General features: G+C 38.2%; 1 protein-coding gene across 3 annotated transcripts in view; it reads right to left on the bottom strand.

Moving 5' to 3' along the window:
* Window positions 1-9,834: 9,834 nt before the first annotated feature.
* Window positions 9,835-26,135, bottom strand: part of PRKDC (protein kinase, DNA-activated, catalytic subunit) — a 362,155-nt gene continuing 345,854 nt past the window's right edge. For all 3 annotated transcript variants that reach the window (XR_002823982.1, XM_023730648.1, XM_004375604.2), the window contains 5 exons: window positions 25,671-25,742; window positions 25,395-25,596; window positions 24,591-24,779; window positions 23,611-23,750; window positions 9,835-13,512 (listed from right to left, as the gene is read on the bottom strand). Coding sequence is in view for 2 of the 3 variants with exons in the window: in XM_023730648.1 (XP_023586416.1) it covers window positions 13,308-13,512; window positions 23,611-23,750; window positions 24,591-24,779; window positions 25,395-25,596; window positions 25,671-25,742 (808 nt within the window). In the remaining variant the exon portion in view is untranslated. The remainder of the gene's footprint in view (window positions 13,513-23,610; window positions 23,751-24,590; window positions 24,780-25,394; window positions 25,597-25,670; window positions 25,743-26,135) is intronic.

Here is a 26,135-nt window from a genome sequence, read left to right as displayed (position 1 = left end):
CCCTTATCGACCTTCTTTTTGGTGGGGGGGGGGAATATACATAGCCAAAGATACACCATTTCAAAAATTTCTACATGCACAGTTCAGTGACATTGACTACACTCTTCCAATTGTGCTGTTATTCTCACTTTAGATGAAGGTTTACAGAACAAAATAGTTTCTCATTAAACAGTATGCATTGCCCTATGACAATGGTTAAGAACCTCACAACACATCAACACTATCCTTACTCAACCTTGGGTTCCCTATCACCAGTTTTCCTGTCCCCTTCTTCCTTCTAGCTCTTGTCCCTGGACTGCTGTGCCTCATTAGTCCCATTTGGATTTATGGGGCTGTCCACTCCCAGGCTGAACAGTGAACCTTGGAGATGACTTCACCACTGAGCTAAAAATGTGTCTAGGCGCCATACTCTCGGGGTTTCTCCAGTCTCCTTTAGGCCAGTAAATCTGGTCACCTGCTCTTTTTTGAGTGTTGTTTGCTTGATATATTTTTTTCCATCCTTTGAATTTTAGGTTGTTTGTGTCTTCAAGTCTAAGGTGTGTCTCTTGTAGGCACATATAGACGGATCGTGTTTTTTAATCCAATCTGCCACTCTCTGTCTTTTTATGGTGCATTTAGTCCATTTACCTTTGGTGCAATTATTGATAGGTATGAGTTTAATGCTGTCATTTTGATGTCTGTTTTTGTGTGTTGTTCACAGTTTCTTTGTTCCCCATAATTTTATGTGCTGAGTCACTTTTCTTTATGTATTTTCTTTTCATCCTTTTCATTGTTGTTGATTTTGTGTGTGCTGAGTATATTTTTCTAGGTTTTTTTATTTTGATTTGTAGGATTGTTATTTTCCTTTGTGATTACCTTAATATTTACCCCTATTTTTCTAAGTTTATACAAGTCTTTTATTTCTTTATAATGCCTTGATTTCCCCTCCATATGAAAAATCTATGTCTACATTTTTTTAAGTCCATCTTTTTTGTTTTAATGTTGTCATTTCTTACATATTGATATCTCTGTTTCCCTATTTTCAATGTTTTAGCTTTGATGTATTTTTCTGACTTCCCTATCTGAGTCATATCTGGTTGCTCTGTCCTGTGTTCTAGTCTTGGGTTGTTATCTGATGTTATCGATTTTCTAACCGGAGGACTCCCTTTAGCATTTCTTGTAATTTTGGTTTGGTTTTTGCAAATTCCCTAAACTTCTGTTTATCTGGTAATGTCCTAATTTCACCATCATATTTGAGAGACAGTTTTGCTGGATATATAATTCTTGGCTGGCAGTTGTTTTCCTTCAAGGCTTTATATATGTCATCCCATTGCCTTCTTGCCTGCATGAGTAGTTTCTGCTGAGTAGTCTGAGCTTAGTCTTACTGTCTCTTGTTTGTAGATGACTTTTCATTTATCCCTAGCCACTCTTAAAATTCTCTTTATCTTTGGTTTTGGCGAGTTTGATTATAATATGTCTATGACTTTCTTTTGGGATCTACCTTATGTGGTGTTCAGTGAGCATCTTAGACTGATATCTTCTCATGTTTCAGGGTATCAGGGAAGTTTTCTGCCAGTAAATCTTCAACAATTCTCTCTATATTTTCCCTTATCCTCCCCTGTTCTGGTACTCTAATCACTCATAGGTTATTCCCCTTGATAGCGTCCCACATAATCTTAAGGTTTCTTTATTTTTTGGAATTCTTTTATCTGATTTTTCCTCAAAGAAGTTGGTATCAAGTACTTTATCTTCAATCTAACTAATTCTGACTTCCATTGCCTCAATTCTGCTTCTATGACTTTCTACTGAGTTGTCTAATTCTGAAATTTTATTGTTAATCTTCTGGATTTCTGATTGCTGTCTCTCTATGGATTCTTGCAGCCTATTAAATTTGTCATTATGCTCTTGAATAACTTTTTAAAATTCCGCTACTGCTTTGTCCTTGTGTTCTTTGGATTTCTCTGTGTTTAGTAGAATTTCCTTTCTAATTTCTTGAAGAGTTCTGTATATTAATCTTCTGTATTCTGCCTCTGGTAGTTCCAAGAAATTCTCTTCCTCCAGAAAATTTATTGATTCTTTATTTTGGGAGCTTCCTGAAGCCATCATGAACTGCCTCTTTATGTGATTTGATATTGACTGTTGTCTCCGAGCCACCAATAAGTTATTATAATTTTATATTTGTTTACTGTGTCCTAGCTTCTTGTTTTGTTTCATTTTGATATGCCCAAATAGGCTGCTCGTGTGCACTGGTTGGATTATTGACACCTTTGAAGCTCTAATTTCCTGTTACCAGGTAGTTCGGTCTGTAACTAAGTATGTGTGCCCAAGAGTCCATTAAATTTTCCTCTATGGATTCGGCTCAGGTGTCTAGGCAGTCGATCACCAAGTGTGTGGTGCAGGCTGTCACCTACAGTCTTAGAGAGGCATGGGCGATTGGTGTAGGCACAGATATCTGGCTGCAGTAGGGGGTCACGAGCTGAGCAAGCAGGAGGCTGATGGCTGCCCCTGAGTGTCTGAAAGGAAATCACATCCCTGTTCCCTAGAGCATGTAGGTGGGTGGGTTTTGTAGCCAGACTATGAGCACCCTACTCTGTTGTCTGTAATGGCTGGGGGGCACCACTTATTCTTGGACCCCTGTAGCAGGTGGCTATGTGGCATGGATGGAGCCACCAGTCCTCAAGCCCCTGATGTGGACAGGTAAGGTGCCTGCTTAAAGGTCAGAGCAATGTCAAGCATCACAAATCTGCCACTTCACAGCTGAAACAGTTGAAGTTAGACTTCAGGTGTTTACCGTGTCGTACTGTGGTAGTGAGGGCTTACACTGTTGAGATGGGTCCACATAAATCTATACAGGGGTGGAATGCACTCAAAGTCTGCAGACCCCTTATGCATGTGCCTAGGCAAAGGAGCTGTGCCAACCATAAGTTCCTGGTTTAGGGGAGCCGGTAGCTTATTCTTTCCCTGTGTTAATTTGTTCCTTCTCCAAGGCCAGGAGAATGAGTCAGCGCACCTTATGGGATCTATTTCTGGCCCAGGGGACTCAGAGATTGCTGAAGCTGGCCAGACCTGGTGCAGAGTGAGGAGGTAAATGGGACAGAGGTATTACCCAAATAAGGTTGTTGTTGTTTTTTTTTTAAATCCCCGCATAAGGCCACATGCATGTACTTATCTTTCACCACTTGGGTGCTGCTTTTCACTGGTTCAGAGTGTCCAAGCAGAATCTCTGCTGTCGGATCTCTCTCGATCCGGAAACTGCCTCCTGAGTGAGCGAGCGGAGCTGTATGCCCGCCTCACTGTGCAACCCGAGCTGATCCGGGCTGAAGGGCTGCAGCTCCCGCCAGGTCAGGTCAGGCAACTCCTTGCTGCTTCCGAACTGTCTCTCTCAGTCCGATTCCTCAACTTTGCCTTGTTCAGGGCTCCTAGATATTCACATACAATCAAATCACTTGTTTTTTTCAGGTCTTTGTTGTAAGAGGGACGTAGGAAGCCATCTAACTACTCTGCCATCTTGGCCCCGCCTCCTCATTCCTTATTTCTTAACAGTACTCCATTTTATGGATATAGTACAATTTGTTTATCTACTCACCTGTGGACAGATATCTGGCTTGTTTCCAGTTTCAGACTGTTATAAGTAAAGCTTCTATGAACATTCGTGTAGAAATCTTCATGTGGACACATGCTTTCTTGGATAAATAACCATGCATAGAATGGCTATAAGTGTACGCTTAATTTTTTAAGAAACTGCCAAATTTTTTCCAAACTGGCTGTGTCATTTTACATTCTCACCAGCAGTGTGTGAGTTCGTTGCTCCATATCCGTATCAACACTTGATATGATCAGTCTTTTTAATTTCATCTATTCTAATGGGAGTTTAGTATTTCATCATGGTTTTAATTTGCTTTCCCTCATGACTAAATCCTCATCTCATAACATTAAAAAACTTAAAGTGGATTATAGACCTATGAGAACTATAAAAGTTCTAGAATAAAATATAAGAGAATATCTTTGTGACCTTGAATTTTTCAAAGATTTCTTCAATACTGTTTAAAACTCTTAAAGATGATGCAAAATGCACAAAATACAAAAGTAAAAATCAATATATTTGCATCAAAATTGAAAATCTTTGCTCTTCATAAGATACTGTAATAAAATGAAAAGGCAAGCCACAGATGGAATATTTTCAAATCATATATACAACAAAAGACTCATAACTAAAATATATAAAGAATTCTTACTACTCAATAAGCAAATATTCCAAGAAAAAAATAGGCAAAGGATTTAGACACTTATCAAAAAATATATAAGGATGATACATAAGCACATGAAAATAAGTCTTTATTCATTTTAATATTCTCATGTTTTGATCAGAAAATTCTTCTGAAATTCTTAGAAATCTAATACAGCTGTTGTGTTTGACATTTGTTCATTGTGTCTTGATTACTGATGTGTTTTGAAATTTTGGCTTGTACACTTATCTTAAATAGGATTTTATCTCTGGGAATACTATAAGGTTTTGGTTACAAATGATTCCCTCCAGAGCAGCTTTGCATTTCTTCTGCCAGGAATTCCCAGGCTTTTATCAGATGGACCAATTTTTATTCATTTTTCAACATTAGGGTTCCTAGATCACTCACGGTGGTATAAGTTCAGACACCAAATCTGCATGGAAGTAGAAAGTGGTTAAAAAAGTCCATGGAGACATTTTTCCCTGACCCAGAATCCAGGATGAACTAGAGAAGGCTTTCTTCTCTATGTGGTTTCTTGTGATACTCTTAAATTATGATACTCCTTTACTATATTACTTGTATCAATATTTAATTCCTTATTTCTCCATTGTAGGGATATACCTGAGAATAAGAGAGGGATGCAACTTTATGCCAGGGTCTCATTTTCAACTCCTATTGTTCCTCAAGGCCATTGTGTGGCTGTTAAAATCAAGTCTCAGCAATATTCAGTGTTCTATCTTGTCTCAGGAAAAGACAACTTTCAGTGCAGTCAGCGAGACAGAGGCATAATATGCTAACCATACTATCTAATTTTAATCTGGATTTCTAGACTAACAACGTTTTTTGAGAAAAACATGTTTTTCCTTGGTGGTCAAAACCAGGATGTGAAAACATAAGCCCCGAGGGTCTTAACCAAGTGACCATCTACATCCCTCAAAATATACATCAGGAAGAGTGCTGTCTGGGTGCTGTTGCCAACAAGATATTTTTGCAAGATAGCAAAATACATGTAACTATCCTGTGACCTTGATCTAAGCATCCTGTGAAACTATCTGTAATCACTAGCTATACTATTAATAATCAGAACCAATCAGAGCGTGATTATTACAATATTCATTGGTTTTCCTGAAATTGCCCTTCCTATGGTTTTGGTTTCTCTTTTCGCCCCATAAGAATACTTGTATAATGAAACTATCCTGGGACTGCCTGGTTCCATTTTCAATGGGCTATGTAGTTCCCCAATTGCAATTGTTTTAAACCTTTAATAAGCCTCTCTGTTATAACTTGAAACAGCGTTAAAGTTTTTCTCTACAATCCCCAACATCCACATCAGCAGTCCCAATTTCAGTTTGTGCTTTCTGCCTTTTTTTTTTTTAAAGTAATATTTTATTCTGTTTTTGGCGAAGGTTTACACAGCACTTTAGGTTCCCATTCAACAATTTCTACTACACAAGTTGTTCAGTGATATTGGTTGCACTCTTCACAATGCGTGAACATTCTCATTATTTCTATTCTGGTTATTCCATTTCCATTAATCTAGTTTCCCTGCCCCCTTACATTCTCATCTTTGTTTTAAAGTGATTGTTGAGCATCTGGTCTCATATAGGTAATTTTTTAAAGGAGCATAGTACTTATGAGTGATATTTTTTGAGCCAATTTTTTATCTAGCTACAAGGTGACCTCAGGGATTAGTTTCAGTTCAAGGTTTGAAAAGGATCTCAGGGCAATAAACTTGGAGAGTCCTGCAGTCTCAACCGGTCCAGTAGGTCTTCTTTTTTTTTTTTTATTGTACTTCAGGTGAAGGCTTACAGAATAGTTTCTCATGAAACAGTAGTACACATATTGTTTTATGACATTGGTTAACAACCCCACAACATGTCAACCCTCTAACTTCTCAACCTTTTTTTTTTTTGGTGAAAATACACATAGCCAAAGATACACCATTTCAAAAATTACTACATGCACAGTTCAGTGACATCGATTATGCTCTTCCAATTGTGCAGCTATTCTCACTTAAGATGAAGGCTTACAGAACAAAATAGTTTCTCATTGAACAGTACACATGTTGCCCTATGACAATGGTTAACAATCTCACATCAACAATATCCTTACTTACAACCTTGAGTTTCCTATCACCAGCTTCCTTGTCCCCTTCTGCCTTCTGGCCCTTGTCACTGGACTACTGTACCTCATTAGTCCCATTTGGTTTTACAGGGCTGTCCACTCCCAGGCTGAACGGTGAACCTCGGAGATAACTTCACCACTAAGATAAAAGGGTGTCTGGGGGCCATACTCTCGGGGTTTCTCTGGTCTCCTTTAGGCCAGTAAATCTGGTCTTTTTGTGAGTTAGAATTATGTTCTACATCCTTCTGCAGCTCTGTCCAGAACCCTCTGTTGTGATCCTGGTCAGAGCAGTCAGTGGTGTTAGCCAGGCACCATCTGGCTGTACTGGACTCGGTCCGGTGGAGGCCTTGGTAGCTGTGGACCATTAGTTCTTCAGACTAATCTTTTCCTGGTATCCTGTTCTCTTCACTCTCCCCTGCTCCTGAAGGGATGAGACCAGTGGAGTATCTTAGATGGCCGGTCACAGGCTTTTAAGACCCCAGACACTCCAGTAGGTCTTTTTTTTTTTTTTTTTTAGGAATTTGAGGTTCTATTCCACATTTTTCTCCCATTCTAACAGGGTTCATCTATTTTGGCCCTGATTAGAATGGTTAGTAGTGGTAGCCAGGCACTATATAGTTCTTCTGGTCTCAGGGTAGACAAGGCCGTGGTTCATACTAGACTATTTGTCCTGTAGACTAGTTTCTTCTTTGAGTCTTTGGTTTCCTTCTTTCTCTTTTGCTCTGGGTGAGTAGAGACCAATAGTCCAATAGTTGTATCTTAGATGGCCACTCACAAGCTTTTAAGGCCCCAGACACTACTCACCAAACTAGGATGTAGAACCGAACTTTATGCATCACTCCAATTGAGCAAGATGTCCCATGAGACTGTGGTCCAGAATGAATAATTTCTTTTATAAGGATCACCACAAAGCTGATTCCTATGAGGTGGAGATTAAAGATGTCCCAAATGTCCAACTTTTCCAAACTGCTGTCCCAGTCCATCATCTCTAACATCAGCTACTCTTCCTCCCCTCAGTACTCTCCCCCATCTTTGGATTCCATAATTCGCTGCAACTTCTCACATAAGTCACAAACCGTATCTCAAGGAAAAGCCTCTTGTGGTTGTGGAGATTGGCAAGTCCAAATCCGTGAGTCAGGTGTCAAGCTGAAGGCTTTTCCCAACACACACGGCTTCAGGGGCTGTTGAAACCTAACTGGCAGGTCAGATGACAGGCTGGTGGCTCACAAGGCTGTGGAAGCTGGCAAATCAGGTCAGCCAATAGGCTGCTGGCTCAACAGGCTGCGGAAGCTGATGAATTCCAGAATCAGCAGGAGAGCAGGCTGCTGACTTAAGCTCCAAGAACTAGAGGTCAGATGATCATGAATTGGATGCGGGATCCAGAGTAAGAGAGAGAGAACTTCCCCAAAGCATTCACATCCATTTGATGCAGACCATACCCTCAAGGAAACTCCCTCTACTTGAGAAGGTGGTGGCTTGAATCACACCCTTTAGTAAGGATAGTGACTGGGGTAAGGGTTATGACTTGAGTCACACCCTCTAGTAAGGTGATGAATCAAGATACATCTCTAATCCTGCCTCATTAACACAACCACAGGCATAGAGGCTAGGATTCACAACACATCACAAAATGGAGGATAATTACATCAGATCAAAAAATGGAGGACAATCATACAATACTGGGAATCATGGCCTAGCCAAGTTGACACATAACCCCACCCATCACAGGTTCCAAACACCTTATTTGCATAGTCCCTCTCAATCATTGTGTGAGTCACTAAAACCATGGGTAGAAGGGCCATATTAAGTAACTCATTGCACCGCTGGTCCTAATCCTTGAAATCCCAGAAATCCAATCCCACAAGGTGTTTGGTTATGTCTAAGAAGTATTCCTAACTGTGCCCCCTATGTGCTTTATTACATATGAACATATGTGCATACAGCCACATAGATGCATATACATATACACATACTCCTATATACACACACATATATATATCTATACACAAATATGCCTACATACGTACATCTATACCCGCTGTCTTAGGTATCCAGTGCTGCTATAACAGAAATACCACAAGTGGGTGGCTTTAAGAAACAGAAATTTACTTTCTCACAGTTTAGTAGGCTTGGAGTTTAAATTTAGGGTGTCAGCTGCAGGAGAAGACTTTCTCTGTTGGCTCTGGTCTTTGTCTGTTTTGAGCTTCTGTTCCTGGGTGATCTTCATGTGGCTTAGAATCTATCTTCCCCCTTCTCTACTGCTTTTGCTTGTTTAATCTCTTTTCTACCTCAAGAGATTAAGACACACCCTATACTAATCCAGTCTCATTAATGTAACAAAGACAACCCATTCCCAAATGGGATTATAACCACAGGCATAGAGGTTAGGATTCACAACACGTTTCTAGAGGGTGCAATTCAATCTGTAACACCCTCACATATATTTTTTGGTTGTTTTTGCTGTTCTTTCAAAATTATATATGCCATAGCAATTACCAACACACCCTAGCTCTCTTCTATTTGCACAGAATATCTTTTTTCATCCTTTTACTTTCAAACTATTTGTTTTGTTGAATCTAAGTCTTTTGTAGACAGCATATAGTTGGGCCAGGGTTTTAAATCTATTTTGCCAGTCTCTGCCTTTTAATTGCCACATTTAATCCATTTACATTCAAAGTAATTACTCATAAGACTTCTGCTATTTTGCTGTTTGTTTTCTGTATGTCATATATTTTTTGTTGCTCAATTTCTCTACTACTGAATTTTGTGTTTAACAGATTTATTCTTGTGAACCATTTTGATTTTCTTCTCTGAAAATATTTATTTTCTTAGTGGTTACCCAGGGGATTTCTATTAACATTTTAAATTTATAAAAACCCAGTTTAAATTAATACCAATTTAGCTTAAATAACATACAAAAACTGCTCCTACAGTTTCACCCTCCCCTTATGTTGTTTTCACAAATTACATGATACATTGTGTCCATTAATGTAGATACATTTTTAAAATACTTTTGTCTCATATCATGTAGAAAATAGAGATACAAACCAAATATACAATAATATCAGCTTTTATATTTACCTATGTATTTACCTTTACTGGAGTTCCTTATTTCTTCATATGGCTTTGACATACTATTTACTGTTAATTTGTTTCAGCCTGAAGGACCCCGTTTAATATTTCTTATAAGACAGGTCTACCAGCAACAAACTCCCTCAGCTTTTGTTTATCTGGGAATATCTTAATTTCTCCTTCACCTTTGAAGGATAGTTTTGCTAGATACAGAATTCCTGGTTCACAGTTTTTCATTCAGCAGATTAAATATGCCATCCGTTTTCTGGCCTCCACAGTTGCTGATGAGAAATTGGCTGTTAATCTTATGGAGGATTGTTAGCAATGAGTCACTTTTCTCTTGCTGCTTACCAGATTCCTTCCTCGTCTTGACTTTCAAGTTTTTTTTTTTTTTTTTAAATGTCTCTGAATTTACCACGAGATCACTGAGCTTCTTGAAAATTTGTCTTTCATCAAATTCAGTAAGTTTATGGCCGTTGTTCATCAACTATTATTTATGCCCCTTTCTCTTTTTCTCCCTCTAAGGTTTCCGTATGCGCATGTTGGTACTCTTGATGGTGTCCCACAGGTTCCTTAGGCTCTGTTCATTTTCTTCATTACAGGAAATGGAGGAGTAGGGTGCTCAAAGAATCAGTCCCTCCACTGAAACAACCATAAGCTAGCAGAGACAGACAGAATCAACATTTTCAGAACTCTGAAATCTAATCCAAAACTTAAAGCAATCATAGTACTCATTCATGAAGAAAAAGGCAGCTGAATAATAGAAAGAGAGCACTGTGGCATTTTCACCAACCAGGGTACCATTTTCTCATTTCCTAGCACAGTAACAGCAGCCCGTTTCTGGTGCAGCTTTCTTGAGCCAGGGTGCTAACACAGAGCTTGTTATTAAAATACTGTGGTCATGGGTTTTGATCTGCCTGGTGGTTCTGTGAGGATTGGCATAATGGCTGACCTTTATTCCCCCACCCCTTGGGCTGGAGCAACTTTACAGGTGGTGATGGTGTCTGTTGAGAGATTTACAGACAACTGTTCATGCCCTCCTAGGGCAAGGCATGGCAAGCAGCAGACAGATCAAAAAGCCCAAGAAAGCTGAGACATTTTTGAGGGAGTAATGACTTGGAAAGTCCACTGCATATACTGGGGAAAACTGAGTGCAACATGCATGCTCAAGACCAGAAGCATGCTCAGAAAAGACCTGAGAGGACTCTAGGCTTGCACTCTAGTTAATCTGTGGGCTCCACAAAAGCAGGTAGTATTGGCTAAGGCAGAGCTACAGGTGGTCTGGCTTAGCAGTGAAAGAGAGACCCGGCTTAGAGCCAAGCTGTAAAGACTGAGAATAGTAGTTTAATTCCTTCTTTTTTTTTTTGCTCCAGGCATTTAAGGAAATCTGTCAGGTCACTGGCTGACCAATGAAGTAGTGGAACACAGACTTCTGTGACCACTTATGACAAGGAATACCGTATTTGTAAAAATAGCCTGAAAAGTCACCAAATGTCTGCATCCCTCAAAAATCAGGAACACCAAATCCTGGGTATGGGGTAGTATCGGATGTCCAGAGTTACAACATTCAACATGTCCCGTTTTCAACAAAGAAGTGTACAAAAACAAAAACCAAAATAAAACAGGAAACTATAGCCCATTCACAGGAAAAAAATTGATAGAAACCACCCCTGAGGAAGTCTAGACATTGGACTTACTAAACAAAGACTTTAAATAAAGTACCTTAAAAATGCTTAAGGAGCTGCAGGAAGCCATGGACAAAGAAATAAAGGAAACCAGGAAAATGATGTATGAAGAAAATAAGAATATTAATAAAGACACAAAAATTATAATAGAAACCAAATAGAAATTCTGGAACTGAAAAGTACATAACTGAAATAAAAACATTCGCGAGAGGGGTTCAACAGCAGATTTGAGAAAGCAGCAGAAAGAATCAGTGAAATCGAAGACAGGACAGCTGAAATTATCCAGTCTGAGCAGCAGAATGAAGAACGTGCTTTCATTTTAATATAAAGACAATATTTCAAAGTTTTAAAAAATATATTTTGAAAAAAAAAATATACATATTGGCAGAAGTTACTGGACATTAGTTAATGAATACCTGTTGCTTTCAAGTCAATTTCGACTCCAAAAATTCTCTAAAAAAAATTCTCTTAGGTCACTAAACAGTTATTTATCTTAGGAATAGTTAAAAACTTTGTCTTTAGTATTTTTCCTGTTACTTTATCATGGTGATTGTCTGCTATGTGCCGCGCACTGTTGTAGGTGCTAAGACAGTGATCAGTGAAATAACTCTTCTCCTAAAGGAGCTGATGGTATACTTGTTTTTAGTTGGATAAAATACCCAAATTAATATTCATAAGCATGGATTTATGATAAGAGTTCAAATCTGAGCATTTTGCGGTTAAAAATGTTGGTTTTATATGCAACGAGTATAATGTCAAAATCAGTTTATAATGTAAGTATTACCGTTCATATTCTATTTGTAAAAATTAAAAAAAAAAATAGCTGCACTGAACAATCATACATACATCCAGTAGTACATGGGGCATATAAAATTTGTTTTACTAAAGCTTTGCCCATCTCTTTCAGGCCTGTCTCACCTTTCTTAGTGGACAGGGTTATTAACAGTCTGTTCAAGACACACTGTTATATTCCTCTAGGGTGTATAGTTTCATATGCTTTGAAGAAAATAGTTCTACGTGTCTTACTTCTGGGAAAAAAATTGTCTTTGTACCCTTCCATTTCTGAAAATGTATCTGACTTCTACTTTAAAAAAAAAATTAAAATACTTAATTTAATAAAATGATTAATAAAAATATTCTTAATATTCTTCACACTTCCTTGCATTTACAATCAATAAAGCTATCTTGTTTGAATTCCAGGTTTCCAAACCAAAAGTCCTTACTCAGCAAAATCAGAGGGTTGAAGTTTGGGCCCCAGTCAGACATGGAGTTGTTAAGCGTGTAAAGAGGACAACTTACCATCTAGAGTAATTGTACAAATGTCTTATGAATGCTGTATACAATAATAGTTTTTTTTTTTATTGCTTTCTCATAAGTTATGATGGAAGTTTCAAGCAGACAGCTTTGATATTGGACTCATATACACAGTCAATCTGTAACAAGAAACTTATTTATATGAAAAAACCAAACAAACCAAACCTGTTACTGTTGAGTCGATTCCGACTCATAGCAACCCTACAGAACAGAGTAGAAATGCCCCATAGGGTCTCCAAGGAGTGGCTGGTGGATTCAAACTACCGACCTTCTGGTTAGCAGCTAAGCTCTTTAACCACTGATCAACCAGGGCTCCATTTATATGAAAAGTAGTCATTAAAGAACAAAGTTTCCCATAATATGGGTGATCAAGTTAATGAACACAGCCTGCACTGTCAGAACTCAAGTGGAAAATTATGGTTAATTAGTAGTTAGAGAAAACAATATATTATAATCAACTCAACTCCAAAGTAGGCTTGTTTTGATTGTTTTTACGCTATGGTAAAAAATATTTAGGATGTGTATACTGGTTGTTCACATACAGGATCACTTATTTTTTACACCATAATGCACTCAACCTGTATTAGAATAAATTTGGCAAGCAATATAACAAATTATTTTGTAAGATGAACACTCTGCCCTTGAAACTGCATAAAAATACTATACACTGATTTTTTTTAACTTTAATGTTGACCTTTAAGAACAAAACTTTAGTGTTCCATATTCTTAAGATCATTTATTGCCCAAAATCACACACAAGCTTCCAAATATAAATGTCTGAAGAAAAGAAAAACAACAAAAAACGAAAGCCAATTTGACAACCAGCTCATTGACTGGTGTACATGAAAGTTCGGAAGATTCTTTAAACAATTTAATGGTTTAATGTATCTGCAGACTCTCACAGACCTCACATCCAAGGCTCCCATCCTCCCCAAGTTCTGCCAAGGATATTGGGGTCTGTTGCCTGGTCAATCAAGCACTTTACTTGAATTTCTTCTGAAAGTCCACTCTCTGTTTCTTGAGCACGAATGTTGTGATCTTTGCTTCCTCGTGCCACAGCCATATAATCCCCAAAGGCAGGTTCCTTCTCATGGCCCAGACGTAATTCACCACTGGAAAAAAAGATTTAAAAATATTAAAATCCAAACCATGCATTCCTAGCTGTACTATCCAAACATTCTCTTATCACTTATAGATACTTTCTATTGCTCATAACCTTGAAGTGAAGAGACTAAATTTGTAGGAAAACAGAACATGAATAATGATGAATAATGGATAACAACATGAACACTGGTGTACAAGTTCTTGTGCAGACATATGTTTTCATTTCTCTTCATTTCAGTTCTCCTAGGAGTGGAATTGGAGGGTCAAATGGAAACTTCCTGAGGAACTGTTAGATTTTTTTCCATAGTGACTGCGCCAATTTAAATTTCCACAAGTAACACACGACATGAGGGCTCCAATTTCTCCATATCCTCACTAACACTAGTTATTGTCCATCCAATTACAGTCATCATGGCAGGTGTAAAGTGGTATCTCACTATGGTTTTGATTTGCATTTCCATGATGACTAATGATGTTGATCATCTTTTCAAGAGCTTATTGGTCACTTACATTATTTTCTTTTGAAAAATATCTACTGAAGTATTTTGTCCATTTTTTGAGTTGTCTTTTAATTACTGAGTTAAGAAACACCAGGTCCTTATCAGATAAATGATTTGCAAATGTTTTCTCCCACTCTATAGGTTGTTTTAAACGTTCTTGATAGCGTCATTAGAAGCACAAATATTTTTAATTTTTAAAAAAGTTCTATTTCAGCTTTAAGGGCAATTTTTAATGAGCAATTTTTCCATACAAAGATCTGGAAATCCTTTATCTTGGTTCTCAAACTCTTAACAGAGTTGTTAATTCAGAACATACTAGAATAAGGTGACTTATGTTGTAATTCATGGCTTGGATCAGTCCTTAGAATAACTTCAATTCTCAAAATAATGAAATATTTATCAAGTTCATTCCTCGCCTACAAGATTTCAACAAACAGAATTCAGTCATTTTGGTTTGTATTCAAGGGCCTCCACACTACTGTACAAACCAACTTTGCTAGTCTTATTTCCCAATTAGAATCCTTTCTGCTTTCAATAATTTATTTTATTATTATTGCTGCTCAGAATATACACAGTAGAACGTACACCAATTCATTAATTTTTACATGTACAATTCAGTGACACTGATTATATTCTTCAAGTTGTGCAATCATTTTCACACTCCTTTTTCAAGTTGTTGCTCCCCCATTAGCATAAATTCACTACCTCCTAAGTCTATCTAAACTTTCGAGTTGCTGTGCTCAAAAGACTCCATGGGATATTTTTGGTTTAAGGTTTAAAGATTCTCCCAGGGTAACAGTTTCAGGGGTTCACTCAGCCTCCATGGTTCCAGAAAGTTTGCATTCCATGAGCATTTGAAATTATGTTCTGCATTTCCCCCCTTTTGATCAGGATTCTACTATAGAATCTTTGATCAAAACATTCAGCAATGGTAGCCAGGTACCATCCAGTTCTACTGGTCTCATGGCAAAGGAGGTAGTTGCTTATGGAGGCATTCAGCTACATATTCCATTTTCTCCTTCTATTCTGCTTCCATAAAGATGACAGCCTTGGAAACCCTATAGGGCAGTGCTACTCTGTCCTATAGGGTGACTATGAGTCAGAATCAACTCAACGGCAATGGGATTTTTTTTGTTTGTTTTATTCCTGGCTCCTTCCTCTGTTGGTCCAGGTGAACAGAGACCAACTGTTGTATCTGGGATGTCCACTTGCAAGCTTTTAAGACCTCAGGCACTACATAACAAACCAGTGGGCACAACATAAGAAGTAAACAAGTTGTCCCTGTGTTTTCTTGTAAGAATTTTATAGATCCAGTTTTCACATTTAGGTCTTTGATCCATTTTGAGTTTGTTTTTCTGTACAGTGTGAGGCATGGATCCTGTTTCATTTTTTGGAAATCCAATTTTCCAAACACAATGTATCAAGGAGACGCTTCTTTCCCTATTGAATGGACTTAGCACCCTTGTGAAAAATCAGTTGACTATAGATGTGTGAGTTTATTTCTGGACTCTCAACTCTATTCCATTGGTCTATGTGTCTATTGTTATACTGGTACCAGCCTGTTTTGACTACTGTAGCTGTATAATATGTTTTAAAATCAGGAAGTATGAGTCCTCCTATTTTGTTCTTCTCTTTCAAAATTGCTTTTCCTATGAGGCCTCTTGCCATTCAGTATAAAATTGAGGATTGTTTTTTCCATTTCTGCAGAGAAGGCAGTTGGAATTTTGATCATGATTGTGTTGAATCTATAGATTGCTTTGGGTAGTACTGACATCTTAACAATATTAAGTCTTCTAATCCATGAGCACAGAACATCTTTTCTTTTATTTAAGTCTTAATCTCTTCCAGCAATGTTTTATAATTTTCATTGTATAAGTCTTTTACTTCCCAGGCAAAATTTATTCCTAGGTATTTTATTCTCTTAGATGCTATTGTAAATGAAACTGATTCTCTAATTTACCTTTCAGATTTCTTGTTGCTGGTGTATAGAAACCCAACTGATTTTTGTTTGTTGACTTTGTAACCTGCAACTTTGCTCTAGAATCTTTTTTAGATACTCTTTAAGATACTCTATATATAGAATCATATCATCAATTATCAATTATCTGATAGAGATAATTTTACTTCTTTTCCAATCTGGGAACCTTCTGTTATGGATAGAATTGTGTCCCCCCCCACCCCAAAAAATGTGTGTCAACCTGGCTAGTCCATGATTCCCAGTATTGTGTGATTGTCCACCTTTTGTCATCTGATGTGATTTTCCTGTGTGTTGTAAATTCTATCTTTATGGTGTTAATCAGGTGGGATTTGCGGCAGTTATGTTATTGAGGCAGGACTCCACAAGATTAGTTTGTGTCTTAAGTCAATCTCTTTTGAGATATAAAAGAGAGAAGCAAGCAGAGAAACATGGGGACCTCACACCACCAAGAAAGCAGCACTGGAAGATGAGTGCATCCTTTGGACCCAGGGTCCCTGTGCCTAAGAAGCTCCTAGACCAGGGGAAGACTGATGACAAGGACCTTCCCCCAAAGCCAACAGGAAGAGAAAGCCTTCCCCTGGAGCTGGCACTCTGAGTTTGGACTTCTAGCCTACTAGACTGTGACAGAATAAATTTCTCTTTGTTAAAGCCATCCACTTGTGGCATTTCTGTTATAGCACCACTAGATGATTAAGATACCTTTTATTAATCTTTCTTGTCTTATTACTCTGGCTAGGACTTCTAATACAATATTGAATAGAATTGGTAGAGTGGGCACACTTGTCTTGTTCCTGATCTCAAGGGGAAAGCTCTCAATATTTCTCCATGAAGTATAATGTTCATTGTTGGCTTTTCATACATGCCCTGAATCACACTGAAGAACTTCCCTTCTATTGCAATTTTCTGGAGGGTTTTCAACAATAAAATGTGTTGAATTTTATCAACTGTTTTTTCTGTATCCATAGAGATGATCATGTGGTTCTTTTCCTTTGTTCTATTGATGTGGTATATTGCATTGATTGATTTTCTAATGTTGAACCACCCTTATATTCCTGGAATAAATTCCACATGGTCATGGGGTATAACTCTTTTAATATACTGTTGGATTCTGTTCGCTAGTATTTTCTGCATCTATATTCTAAGACATATTGGCCTGTAGTTTTCTTGTGGTATCTTTGTCTGCTCTTGGTATCAGGGTTATGTTTCCTTCTTAGAATGATTCAGGTAGTATTTCTTCCTTCTCTATCTTTTGGAAGACCTTAAACAGGATCAGTGTCAATTCTTCTCTAAACGTTTGGTAAAATACTCCAGGGAAGCCATCTGGTCCAGGACTTTTTTTTCGTTGGGAGGTTTTTGATCAGTGACTCAATTTCTGTTGATACTTTCTATTTCCTCTTGAGTCAGTTTGGGTAGGTTGCATGCTTATAGGTATTTGTCCATTTCACCTAGGTTAACCAGTTTGCTGGCATACAGTTGTTCATAGTATGCTGTCATAAATGTGTTTATTTCTATCAGGTCAGTTGTAATGTTTCATTTTCATTTTTTATTTTGGTTATTTGTATCTTTTCTCTTTTTTTCTTTGTTAGTCCAGCTGAAGGCTTGTCCTTTCAAAGAATCAACTTCTGGTTTTGGTGATTCTCTCTATTGTTTTTGATTTCATTTATTTCTGCTCTGGTCCTTGTTATTTTCTTCTGGTAGGTTTAGGCTTAGTTTGTGCTTCTCTTTCTAGTTCTTCAAATTGTACAGATAGGCTGTTGACTGGAGATCTGTCTTCTTTTTTACATGTAGGCTTTTATTGCTTTAAGTTTCCCTATGATTACTATCTTTGATGCAGCTCTTAAGTTTTGGTATGTTGTGTTTCCATTTTCATTTGACTCTAAGCAATATGTGATTTCTCTTCTGATTTCCTCCTTGACCCATTGGTAGTTTAATATTGTGTTCTTTATTTTCCATATGTGTGTGTATTTTTCTTTTTTTTTTTCACTGTTATTGATTTCTAGCTTCACTCCGCTGTGGTCCGAGAAAAATACTTTGTATGATTTCAATCTTCTTAGATTTATCGAGACTTGTGTTTTGACCTCTCATGTTGTCTATCCATGTGCACTGGAGTACAATGCATATTGTGTTTTTGGGTGTTCTATATATGTCTGTTAAGCCTAGTTGGTTATGGTGTCATTCAGGTCCTTTGTTTCTCTGTTAATCTTTCTAGATGTTCTACTCAATATTGAAAGTGGTGTAATGAAGTCTCCAACTATTATTGCAGTGTTATCTGTTTCTCCCCTCAATTTTATCAGTGTTTGTTTTTTATATCTAGGTGCTTTGACATTGGTGCATATATATTTGATTGTTAAATCTTTTGGCTGAATTGACCCTTTTATTACTATATAATGTCCATCATCTCTTCTAACAGATTTTGTCTTAAAGTCTACTCTGCCTAATATTAACACCGCCACCCCAGATCTCTTCTCGTTATTATTTGTATGGAGTATTTTTTTTTCCCCACCCTTTCACTTGCAACCTATTTGTGTCGTTGGGTCTAAGGTATATCTCTTGTCAACAGCACATAGTTGGATCCTTTTTTTTTTTTTTTTAATCTATTCTGCCACTCTTTGCCTTTTGATTGGAGCACTTAGTCTAATTACATTCACTGTAATTACTGATCAGAAAGGACTTACTTCTGCAATTTTGTTATTTGGTTTTTGTGTGTCTTAAGACTTGTTTTTTTCCCTTTACTACTGCTTGCTTTTGTGTTTTGTTGGTTTATTATGGTGAGCCATTTTGGTTTCCTTCTCCTTTCCTTTTGTGTATATTTTTTAGATATTTTGTTAGTGGCTACCATATATATTACATTTAACAGCTTGTACTTAAAATAACCTAGGATAAGTTGGTACCAACTTAACTTTAGTAACATACATAAGAAATCCTATACCATTCCTCCTCTCCCCATTTTGTTGTCATCACTAATTATATCTTTATATTTCACGTGCTCTGTAACAATTTTATTCTTGCTTTTTATACATTTGTCATTAAAAAGCATGAAAGACAAAAACAATTAGAATTATCAAGCATGAATACCTTACCACTAGCTCTTACACTTGTTCATGCTTTTATATTTATTAGGCATCTTTCTTTTTATGTATGGCTTTGAATTACTTTCTAGTGTCTTTTCCCTTCCATCTGCAGAACTCCTATTAGTATTTTTTGTATGGCTGGTCTGGTTGATATGAACCCTCTCAGTTTCTGTTTGTCTGGGCATGTTTTAACTTCACCCTCATTCCTGAAGGAAAGTTTCACTGGCTATAGTATTCTTGGTTTACAGGTTTTTTTTCTTTCAGCACATCAAATATTTCATTGCCTTCTGGCCTTGTGTTAAGCTGGGTTCTCCAGAGGTGCGAAACCAGTGGCGTGGATATATATATATAGAATTTATTTCAAAGGAATGGTGCATGCAATTGTGGAGGTTGGAAAGTCCCAAATCCATGGGTCAGGTGGAAAGCTATAGGCTTCTCCTGACTCATGTGGTTGCAGGAGCTGACAAACCCAAAATCTGCAGGTCAATTGGCAACTTGCTGGCTCATGGGGAGGTGGGAGTTGGCTAATTCAAAATCTGCAGGTCAAGCAGCAGGCTTCTCACATTCCAAGAACCAGAGGTCAGAGGATAATGAGATGAATGCAGGACCGAGAGAGCGAGCTTTGCCAAAACATTTGTTTATATCATGAATACAGGCCACACCCCTGAGGAAACTCCCCTTCCATTTGATTGGCTGCTCTCATCAGATCACAAAATGGGAGGTGACATATAGTGTCTGCCAAACCATTGAGAATTATAGCCTAGCCAAGTTGACATATAACTTTAAGTATCACAGGCCTCAAATGTTTCTGAGGAGAAATCAGCACTCAGTCTTATTGGGGATCCTTTATATGTGACTGCTTCTCACTGCTTGCAGGATACTACTCTTTATATTTTTTGAGACCTCGATGATGCTGTGTCTCAGTTTTGATATCTTTGGGTTTATCCTGCTTGGGGTTCTTTGAGCTTCTTGGATTTGTAGATTCATGTCCTTCACCAGATGCAGGAAATTTTGTCATTATTTCTTCAAATATTCTGTCTCATTCTCTCTCTCATCTTTCTGCAATTCCCATGATGCATATATTAGGTCTATTCAAGCAGTCCCATAATTTTACTAAACTGTGCTCAGCCTCCTTGAGCCTCTGTTCTTATTGCTCTTCAGCCTCTGTAACTTTGACCATTGTATCCTTCTAATTCACTGATTCTTTCTTCTGCCTTATTAAATCTGTTGTTAAATCCTTCCATTATGGTTCTCCTTCAGTTACTGTCCCTTTCACTTGCAATATTTTTGTTTTCTTTCTTTTTATATCTTTTTTTAGATCCTTATTTTGTATTTGGATTGTTTTCCTTATTTCTTTAGTTCTGGGTCTGTTTTCCATTAGCTCTTTAATTGTGTTTAATGCTGTTGTATTATATTCTTCCATTGTTTTATTATTTAGTCTTCCATAGATGTGACTTCACTCCCTTTGTCAAATTTTCATATGAATTGGCCATCATTTCTCTTTTCTTTGTGTGTCTTGTGATTTTTTTGTTGGGGTATTAGAATTCTCAAGTGTGTTAAATTTCTCAATTCTCTCCAGTATTTGCTGTTTTTGCTAGCACTACTGTATTTTTATGCAAATAATGTGCACCTTCTGTTTGCCAACCGCACCCTCGCTCCACGAGGTAATTCTGTAAGTGCATTATGTTAATTTTTTTACAGCAACATGTAAAAACGAGTTGGCATAGTGGCGCTTATGAAAATACCTCATAGGAGGAGGGCATGGCTGGCAAACAAACGTAGAAGGCACAAGTTGTGTAAAAATAAGTACTTTCTGCAAAAAACTCTTAGGCAGGCAGAGCTTTAGGCCTTTGCTTGATTCTCCCTCTCTGTGACAGATCCTTCTCCCACCCTGGTTTAATTAGGATTCAAAAGTTTCACTTCTTGGTTTTCAACTTTCAATGTCTTCCAAACACACTAGAGAACACGCTTTGGTCAATGTGTCCACTAGCAGGCACAGCCACTCAGGTGAGATACTGTGCACTAATCAATCTGTCCACCAGGGAGCACAATCCCCTCTCTAAGGTTATTACTCCCTTCCCTTCTGTTTCTACAACCACATGTTCAGTTGGAAAACCCACACTCAGTGAGCCCTCTTTGAGCTGGGTGTTGCCCTTCAGTTTTGCCTGCGGTTTCCTTTCCCGCTATGGGGGCTTCTTATATCTGAGCTGGCATTCAGGGGAAGCAAGACAGTCTTTCCTCTGTATCAGAGGAGGAGGGACTGGCACTCTCCAAAATGACCTCTGAGAGATCTATCTTGTTGGTTTCAGAGCCACAGTGGCCCTGTGGTGGTCTGGGGAGCAATCCCAACTTAGGTGACCCATCTTCTGGCTCCACTGCAGGGAATCTTCTGTAAGAGTTCGTACCAGTCCAGCACCTGACAGTTACCAAGTGGGGGATGGGATGTCATGTTCCAATAGGATCCCCATGAAGGTCTGCCTTGTTGCTATCAGAGCCCCACCAGTAGTACATTTGCTGTGAGTGCCGTCTCCACTCAAGACACCTGCTTCCTAGCACACCATAGCTTCAGTCAGCAGTCCTCAGTATCGACTAGAAGAGGGAGCAGATTGACCCAAACTCACCCCCAGGGAGGTTTATCCTCTTGGATTGAAGGCCTGAGCAATGGGGTGTGCAGGGAGGCAGGCAGAGTGATGACTATGGGAGCAGATTCCATTGCAGGGAAACTTCTGTAGCACTTTGCAGCAGCCTGGCAGCCTACTGTGAGCAGTAGGGTGAGGGGCTGTCATGGTCTGAACAGACTCCCAGGGAGTTCTGCTTTGTTGCTATCAGAGATCCTCACCCCCCACCAATAGTATGTTGGCTGTGGATGTAGTCAAGATGCCTGCTTCCTAGCACACAGCAGCCTCAGACAGCAATCCTCAGTATGGGCAACAGACCCAAACTCATCCCCAGTAGGTCCCATTGGTTACAGAGGCCTGATCCTCTGCAGGAAGGCAGGCAGAGTGTTGACTGTGGGAGCAGACTTCAGTGCAGGGGCCTTCTGTAGCAATTCGCAGCAGCCTCGCAGCAGTGTCCAGGTTGGGAACATGCCAGTACACTCCGCACCCACAAGTTCTGCCTTGTTGATTTTAGAGCAGAAGCCTGGGGTCCTGTCACTTTGTGGCGTGGTGGTTAGGGAAGTAGGCTCTTATGCTAGGGTTTCTTCCCCAGTTCACAGTAGCCAGCGACCCACGTGGCTGGGGGGCGAAGTGATTTTCCAACCATATGTGGCTCGATGATTCATAAATTCTTGTCTGTCTGCCGTTACATGCTGCTGTTCTCTGCTCCCCAATTCACAGTCCCTCAAGGATGAGTATGGTTTCCTTACTGTCTTTGTGGGGGAGGGTCAGAACGATGGCCTGTTTATACTGTCATCTTCCCATAATTAATTTTTAAATTTTCATGAAGTCCAACTTACCTATTTTTAATTTGGTTGCTTGTGTTTTTTGTGTCACATCTAAGACTCCACAGCCAAATCCAAGGTCATGAAGATTTACCTCTATGTTTTCTTCTATCAGTCTTATAGTTTAGCTCTTACATTTAGGTTGTTGATCTATTTTGAGTTAATTTTTCTAAATGGTGTGAAGTAGGGATTCGACTTCATTCTTTCCCACGTGAGTATCCAGTTGTCCTAGAACCATTTATTGAAAAGGCTATTCTTTCCTCATTGTATGGTCTTGGCGTACTTGTCAAAAATTAATTGATCACAGAGTGCTACGTGAGTCAGAGTGCTACGTGAGTTGATTCTAACTCACAGCAACCCAGTAGGACACAGCAGAACTGCCTACAGGGCTCCCAAGGCTGAAATCTTTATGGAAGTAGATTGCTACATCTTTTTTCCATGGAGTGGCTGGTGGGTGGGTTCGAACCGCTGACCTTTCAGTTAGTAGCTGACTGTTTAACCACTGTGCAACCAGGCTCCTTAAGATTGCCACTTACTATTACTTAATTCTAAAGTTCAATTTTTTCTCATTCCTATGAATCATCTCTATGTATTTCTATTTGCTTTCGACTGCAACAAGAAATTTTTTAAAAAGCTAACCAAAAAGCCAACGCAATTTGGATTCATATCTAACCAAGCCCACTCTATATTCTCCACACCTAGGTGTCATGCCCACCAGGATTCCCTTAAAAGGACAAAAGCAAATTTAAAACCTAAAATTCCTCACAGTGTATAAAGTAAAATAATTCCTGTTAATAGTCTAAGAATGCTCTTTTCCCTCTTAGGCTACCCTATGGCACAGGCTATTCCACTCACTAACTTGAAGTTTGAAGACTCTAGAGAGTGTGCAGGTAACACATAAAGGTTTCTTAGTTACTGGCCTTCCTTTGAAGGCCTCACCCCTAGCCTTGAAGAAGTAAACCCCTTGAAACAATGATTTTCTACAATGAGGATAATAATACTAACATCATAGGATAAATAAAAGTACTTAGCACTTTATACGGCATATAGCAATTCTTCAATAAATGGTAGCATATTGGTATTTTGTTTGTTTTTTCCAGAAATAACAATCTTACCAAGTAATAACTGCTGGATTGGCACCTGCTAACTTTCTCTTAGCGTAATTTATTTTCTGCCGGGGATACCAATTTTTTTCAGTTATGTTTACTTCTTGAATCCACGATCCTCCTTTCTTCAGCATTTTTTGCTCAAAGTTCTAAAGGAAAAGAACATGATTTTCTTCACTCCTTATAAAATTACATATGATTACATTCAAGCAGATTAAATCCTCAAATGATCTTAAAATAAGTATCAACAACTGGGAACAACTCTATGGCTCTTTATACAAATTCTAATCGTATAATGAGAATAGATATAAAAGAATGACAATGAGCTTGAGTGACTATAGTTAGGCTTAAATTACCATAGGGAGCTATGAAGGATGAGCATCATGAGGTTTAATTATTTTGGGGTTGGTTATTATGAAGAACTTTTGAGATTTAAGCAATTTCTGTCTTTATGATCAAGGAAAACCTCTTGTGGAACTGTTTCTAAATTAAAAGTTGTCTCAGAGAAAAACCAGACCCATCCTCACCTTCAGTTCTCCCAGTTACTTGCTGTTGTTGTGTGCTACTGTTGATTCTGCCTCATACTGACCCTATAAGACAGAGCAGAACTACCCCACAGGGTTTCCTGGGCTGTAATCTTGAATGGGAGCAAATCACCAGGTCTTTTCTCCTATGGAGCAGCTGGCAGGCTCAAACTGCTGACCTTCTAGTTAGCAGCCAAGTGGTTAACCCTTGCGCCACCACTGCTCCTTCTCCCAGTTATAAATAAACTCAAATGAAACAACTGCTTTCTCCAAATAAAGATTTTGTTTCTTATCTGGTTTTCAGGCCAAATGACCCCAAATGTTAATTTTGAGAAATGCTGTACAAATACCTAAGTATTTTACTAGACATGACTTGGTGCATTTCTACATCTCATAACAGAAGAAACTGGATCAATCTCTGGAACATTATACTAAAATGAAAAATGTGTGTAAAACAAAGCATACTTTCCAGTCGAAGGAAGGGTCCTTTACAAACACATCCATGGTATTAGTGAGTAGGTCTGGGTGTGAGCGAAAGGCTCTTAGTGCGTGCACCATTACACTGTATATCAGACCTGTTTCTTTCATTGGTAACATCAGATTGATAAATTGGCGAGTTAGACGAAAAGGCATCAACTCAGGGACTGGCAGAAACTAAATAAGAGCAAAAAATACAATGAAGAAGTAGAATATGTGAACTAGAAATCATAAAGTAGCAGGCACAAATGAAACATTTTATCATAGTTATTATTCACATTTAGAGAATACAAACCCCACTTTTCTTGAAATCAGCTATACAGATGTGAATTCACCATGTCGAAGAGTAATCAACATAGCTAACAATACTCCCTCAACGCAATAACCTATGTGCATAGCACCACATAGCCCTCAGTAATTTTTAAAGTATAACGTAAAGCGTTCAGAGAGTTTAATGTCAGAGAAAAGATTCAGATCACATTTTGTGAGACACAGTTTGATCGTGGGGTCTCACGAAATCTCCGTATAGTAATAAAGGTTTTTATATAGGCATACATTTTATTCTAGGCTCTGATTACCTAATTTGTCGTTATAACTTTCATAATCTGTCTGACAAGGTCAAAACAAAACAGATTATCCCTTTCCACAAGAATGTTAGGTTTAATGACCAGGACAAAACTGACATAAGTAATGTATCATTTCTTCTTTAAAAATTATGCTCTTCATGAAGGTATTATAAAGTCGTATGATAGTTCTAAACTAGACTAGACAATATGAGCAAGATAAGCTTACTTGAGTAGCTGATCCAAATGCATGTCCAAAGTCAATTCCAACCATGCCACCGGTTTCCATATTCACCATGAAATTGTTCAGATGTCTGTCTCCGATCCCAAGAATCCAGTGGCTGATACATAACAGAGCGTGAGAGCTGGCAAAGTGGGAGCGAAGTGCCAGGAAGGCCTCGGGGCCTGTGCTCATCTTCACAAAAGCACGCCTGAAAGAGCAGAGACATAACTTTGTGGTCTTTGCTACACACCTGCTTGTTGGTAAAGTCAGAAGTCTACTTACTTTAAGAGATCACCTGGCACTCTACTTTCTCTTTTTCTAAAAGATGTGATGGTTTCAGTACGACTAGCTCCCCTATGATATAATAATAGGAAACATTTTATTATAACAAATTTCTCATGAGACCTCAAACTTAAATTTTACAATTCTTTGCTTATATTGATCAACTGGATTAAAATTTTTTTTTATTGTGGTAATATATATATATAACAAAATGTTTTCTGTTTTAAGAATTTTTAAGTGTACAATTCAGTGACATTAATTACATTCACCATTATTCATTTCCAAAAGTTTTTCATCGCCCCAAGAGAAACTCAGGACTCATTAAGTAATAACCCATTTCTCCTCCCCCAGCCCCTGGTAATCACCAACAGACTTTTGTCTCTATGAATTTGCCTATTCTAAATATCAAACAACTACATTTTGATGATATCTGAAGCAAAATTTTCTAAGAATCGAAAGTTTTCA

Source organism: Trichechus manatus, unplaced genomic scaffold (genome assembly GCF_000243295.1).
Source record: "Trichechus manatus latirostris isolate Lorelei unplaced genomic scaffold, TriManLat1.0 scaffold00038, whole genome shotgun sequence".
Lineage (NCBI taxonomy): Eukaryota > Metazoa > Chordata > Mammalia > Sirenia > Trichechidae > Trichechus > Trichechus manatus.
The sequence above is the reverse complement of the archived record's forward strand: the minus strand, read 5'-3'. Positions and strand labels throughout refer to the sequence as shown.